The sequence below is a fragment of the Anopheles cruzii genome, unplaced genomic scaffold (genome assembly GCF_943734635.1).
Source record: "Anopheles cruzii unplaced genomic scaffold, idAnoCruzAS_RS32_06 scaffold00976_ctg1, whole genome shotgun sequence".
NCBI classification, from domain to species: domain Eukaryota; kingdom Metazoa; phylum Arthropoda; class Insecta; order Diptera; family Culicidae; genus Anopheles; species Anopheles cruzii.
In genome coordinates this window covers 1-5,295 of record NW_026454563.1, presented here as the reverse complement: position 1 = coordinate 5,295, position 5,295 = coordinate 1, and the positions used below count along the sequence as shown (strand labels likewise).

Below are 5,295 nucleotides of genomic sequence, written 5' to 3'. Positions count from 1 at the left end.
CTCCTCGGGACAAAAAATATCGACATTTGGTGTCAATGATGTTGTGGCGCGTAAACCACATTGGCCAGTGAAAGCGACAGTCTTCACAAACAAACGGCCACCCCTAGTGTAATTGCTAACTAACCTCGCGGTTTGGCCCACTCGGTGCGTTGTTTGTCTCTATGGACCATAAAAAGAAGTGCCAGGGATTAACACCGCAGCCTGGTTCGAAGCAGAGCCCTCAATCCGATTGCCGAAAGTGACCGAAAATGCACCAAAACGGGCCCCGATGAGATGCAGTACCCGAGGCCATAAATCTCGCCCGGAACAAGTGAATCCACTGATCAGAGCCGGTTTTTTTGTGTCCTTCCGCTTTCTGATTAACCGAAGTCAAACAATGAAACACTTTGCACAGCCTAAAGGGCGCCGCCGGCACCCTCCACTGGCAATGTTCCACTTTTTCGACCCAAAATCCTTTTCCACTGAACCCCGGAACCCCTGGAAGTTTGGGAACGGCGCGGTCGTGCCATATGCAAATAAATATTAACCACAATCATCGTGGGCATCGTTGTTGTTATTGTTGCACCGCCAACCGCACGGAGGTTGTCGGCCGGAAGGACGAGGCAAACGAGGAAGTGATTGGCCAGCAATAACATCTGCATATGCTGACAGTTATGCTTTCGCAGGGCCGGCCGGGTGGAAGTGTTTCCGGCGATGCGCTCGTTAATGGATTCGGGCGAGTGGCGAAAAGGATTGTGGGAACATCGCGGATGCGGCGCGCAACAGATGTGGAAGTGGCCGAAGAAGCTGCGGTTGACGGAAAATATGAGAAGCGCCCGGAGTTCTTCGCTTAACGAATCAATTATCTTCGGCCCTCTTGAAGTCAGCGGCAGTTGATGGGCCGAGATGACTGAGACGAGCCCCGGAAAAGCCCGGGAATCGGTCTGAATTGGGACGAGTCAATCGATCGATCGGAAGAGCCTGGCCAAACCACGGAACGACAGTTCACCAATTTGCACGCTTCCCCCCGGTGGACGTCGTAAAACTTTCGGCGGTTTTAAAATTTATTGCTTTGCCATTGCGAAATCAAAGTCAGTGGCCAATTTTTGGCCCACTTCCGGCCGGCGTTTCTACAAATCGGGAAAGCCCGACCCGATGGTCCGCACTTGACCCTCCCTCCCGTGTGGTCGCACTAAAAAACTGTAACAAACTGCTTTGACCTGCCAACCTGCCTAGGGAGTGTGGAGGGAATCCGTAAGGGTCCCGGCGCGAACTCGAGAGCGCGCCCCTCCGAGGTCACAGAAAAACAAACAACTGTTCGTCCCGGCGCCGAGCACCACCACCATCATCGCTCATCGCCGGTCCCTTCTTGGCCAATTTCACGGCACGGCAACCCCTGGTTTTTCGGGAGGGTCCGCCAACTTCCGGATGCTGCGAGGTCAGCCGAGGTTCTTATCGCGCACGCTGAAGTGTGGTTCCGATGATCGCGGATTACGGGGCAAGTGTGTGTGTGTGTGCGAGTTGTAGGGCCAGCGCTTTAAAAAAATCCCCTCCCAAGGACATGTATCAATTACGGGGATGAAGTTTAAATCCACTCCACTCGAGGGAACGGCACTGGCACTTCCGACTGCGGACTGTGGTCTGCGAGCCAGCGGAACCGGTTTTTACCCCTTTTACAAACTTTACAATACCCTGCCCTGGCCGGCAGGATCAGACGGCCCTAGAAAGGGGTGCACAGTCGACTGACGGACGGACGGGCAGCGATTGGCTTTACGCAACACGAATTTGAACGTGATGTGATTTTGAAATTGAACCAAATTTCACTTGTTGTCGCTGTCGGCGTCCCCACCCCGCCACACACAAAACAGGTTCGGACGGCCGGAAGAGAACCGGGAACAAGTGGTCGACGAACATCAAATAAAAAAAGGAGCTTCAGGACGCGTCGCAACATGATGGATGACGGATGGTGACGAATTTAGCCACAAATCCCTTCAGTCTGTTTGGTTTTACACAACACGGTGAATAAACGCCTAATTGTCCACCATATGGGCGGTGTTTGGGAAAAGTCACACCACACCGGAACATGGAAGCAATGATTTGCGATAAATCGATCGAGCTTCCGGCTTTTTTCCACGATTCACCGATGACGTCGTCGATTATCTCTTGATCGCGTTATATGCAAATCATCTCAGCCGTAGGGAGCCAACACGTCTTAATCCCTGCAAATGGACCGTAAAACGCCCATTATTACGGGGATTATTAATTCACTAAAAAACAGCGCTCACCCCCCGGAAAGGCACAGTGACTCATGACGCATATTTCTTCCTTTTTTCTGTCCCCTTTCTGCAGCGTAACAGTGCCGGGTTATCAAGGTAATCTACAGGCTGCTGTTTCGCACAGTGCTCAGCTCGCTCCGTGGGAGCGCTTCGGCGTCGAGTTTATCCTGACGTTCATCGTCGTCCTCACGTATCTGATCTCGACGAACTCCTTCCGGAAATACTTCGGCTCCTCGACCGTTGCCATCGGAGCCGCGTATAGTGCGTGTAGCTTCGTATCGGTAAGTAACCCATCGTGGAAAAGTGTGGCCAATGCACATAATATTCATAGCATCCTTTCGATATCTCGCCCACAGATGCCCTACCTCAATCCGGCCCGCTCGCTCGGTCCTTCGTTCGTGCTGAACAAGTGGGACAGCCACTGGGTGTACTGGGTGGGTCCATTCATCGGTGGCATCATCGCCGGGCTGATCCATCAGTTTGTGTTCACACCGAAGCCCCGTTCCAGGAGCGCCACGAAGGCCGGTACCGCCTGTGCGAGTGTGACCGCTAGTAGCGCCGCTCCGGACGAGGTTAACAACTGTACCGTCGATCTTAGTAAGCTCGGCGCCCAGGCGACCGTCGGAAAGTTCCAGAACATGCGCCATCACAGCGGAACGCTGCCATCGCGCTTCTGCCACAGTATGTACGCGGCCAGCGATCAGCCAGCGATCAAGATTGAACCACTAGAACCGATCTACGGGGCGGCCAAGTCGATGTTCGGCAAATCGCCGCAGATGTCACGCTCCAACCTGAATCGCTCGCAGTCGGTGTACGCCAAAAGTAACATGGCCCTGAACCAGGAGCTACCGGCTACGGTCGCGGCCACCGCAACTCTGCGCCCGGGCCAGCTAGTACCGGCTCAGAGCTTGTACCCTCTGCGAGTGTCCCAGCAACCGCACACCGCCCACAGCCAGAACCAGAACGTGCAGAACCAACTCCACCAGCGCTCGGAGAGTGTCTACGGGATGCGGAACGTCATCCGGCAGCAGCAGCTGGCGGAACATCTCTCGCAGCAGCTGGCTCCACGGCCCAGTCACCACTCGCAGGTGGCGGAAGTGCAGGGTTCCGGCCCATTCCAGTCCATCTACGTCCGGGGCAATCCAAGCTGCTCGACCGATGCGCTGCGGGACGCCCACGAGCAGGCCGGGTAAGCTGTGTTCCGTCCGCCTTCCGCCGAGTCAGCCGAGGCCGTGTACTGACCTAGACGATCGTTCTCTTTCTAACGGATAGTTCCCTTTTCTGAACCGCTCCTTCCTCCGCTCTAACCTTCCGCAGCTGCGATAAGCTGCTGAACACGATGGCCCGCGCCCAGGAGCGACCGGAATCGATGTACGCGGCCACCCGGCGCATCCACTCGACGCACTCGGACGACAGCTCGTACGGATCGTACCACGGCGCAGGCGGCTCGGCGGCGCCCAACAATACTCCGCCAACGCGGGAGCACTCCGGAGGCAGCTACGCAACGGGACTGTTGGGAGGTGGTCGTCCGATGGGCCACTCGCACGGCCACCGGGGAGTGATCGTGCATGATCCCAGCAGCACGATGCAGCCGCCGCCACCGCTCATGACGTGCAGCTAAGCGGACAGTCTCCTGAACGACCTCCCTCATCTACAGCCACCGTATACTCAACCAAAATGAGCGTTAGCGTTAGAAGTCTATAAGTGTCGAATTTGCGTGTACAATATTCTATCTCATACATAGTGATCCTATTAGGCGTAAGGACGTTATTTATAAACCGCACGTAATCCACTGCGTAGGGTGTAGTAAGTTATGGCATATGTTTCGAAAGTATAATACTCACACACACACACACAAACACACGATCTTTTGTATGATTTGTAGCCGAAGACTGAACTGAATAAAAGATAGTAACCAGCCAGCAAGTGAGCAGTTTGTTTCTGTTCATTGACTACAGCCGTCACTGATTAGCCAAAGGAACCTTCTTGAGGTCCCGAACACACGTTTTCCTCGATCTTGTTTGGTTTGCGAAGGATCAGCGTGAACTGAAAACGGTCGAAGACGTTTCACGCACTGCGGATTGCATACCTTTAGGCGGTAATCAAGCAAGCGATCGGGCGTGCGATCGATCTTAGCGTTGGAACTCGGCTTCGTTGTAATAAATATCGGCCCTCTCGGCGCGCCACCATCTCAGCAACAGCCGGCGGAAGCTGTAAGCAGGCGGCGCCCCCCCTTGAAGGGCAAGTGCCTGGGCTCGCTCATAGTCGTAGATCAGGAGGAGTTCAGCTTTACCCTGGTGCCATGCCTGGTGGGGGCCGGTTCTGTGATAAGGCTGTTTATTGTAGTGTTTCTCCTTAAGACCCTCGGCCTCTAATTGTTTATAAATATTTTTTTCTGAAAACCGCAAAAGCCGTCGTTAACATTTTCTTTATTTCCGCTGGAATTGGAAAGAAATTAGCCACCGAAAGAAATTGTGGAAGAGAATAAGGTAAGACTCGCAGCAACGCATGAAAGAAAATCAGTTTCCATCGGAAGCTTCAGGGAACACATTTGGGAAAACGCTAATTGCGCTTTTCTTCTCGACCTGACGCAGAGATTTTCATATTCTGCGCCACTTCTTAGCCATTCCAGTTTCTTAGGCGGTTTTCCTAAGACGCTGCCAGCGTTTGGTCATTTTTGTAATCGGAAAATCCGCTAAAAAAGTCGACAAAAGGCCAGACGACCCGAAAAATCATTTTCTCTTCCCAAAAACTTTTACTTTACTTTTACTAAACGGGAAGCGAGAAGGAAAGCCCGATCGTCTGAAATAGAGGAGCAGCGGAAAGAAAGAAAGGAAGCCGATCGGATACGTCTCCAGGAGGTGCGATCCTTTGAAACGCCGGATCATCGAGAAATGAGTATGAAGTGAGCCGTGGCGACGCATGCCGGGAACAGTTAGTAATAGCATAAAACAAACCTGTTTCAAATGGGCAGATTAAGTAGACATAAGCAGAGTGAATTGGTCAATTTGTATTGTTCTTTATTAATCGTTCGTTTGAA

General features: G+C 53.0%; 1 protein-coding gene across 1 annotated transcript; it reads left to right on the top strand.

Annotated features, from left to right (window-relative positions):
• Positions 1 to 653: 653 nt before the first annotated feature.
• On the top strand, positions 654 to 3,876 carry LOC128276352 (neurogenic protein big brain-like). The gene is made up of 4 exons (XM_053014818.1): positions 654 to 715; positions 2,329 to 2,536; positions 2,612 to 3,444; positions 3,573 to 3,876. The coding sequence occupies exons 1-4, from the start codon at positions 654 to 656 to the stop codon at positions 3,874 to 3,876; spliced, it is 1,407 nt and encodes a 468-aa protein (XP_052870778.1).
• Positions 3,877 to 5,295: the final 1,419 nt, after the last annotated feature.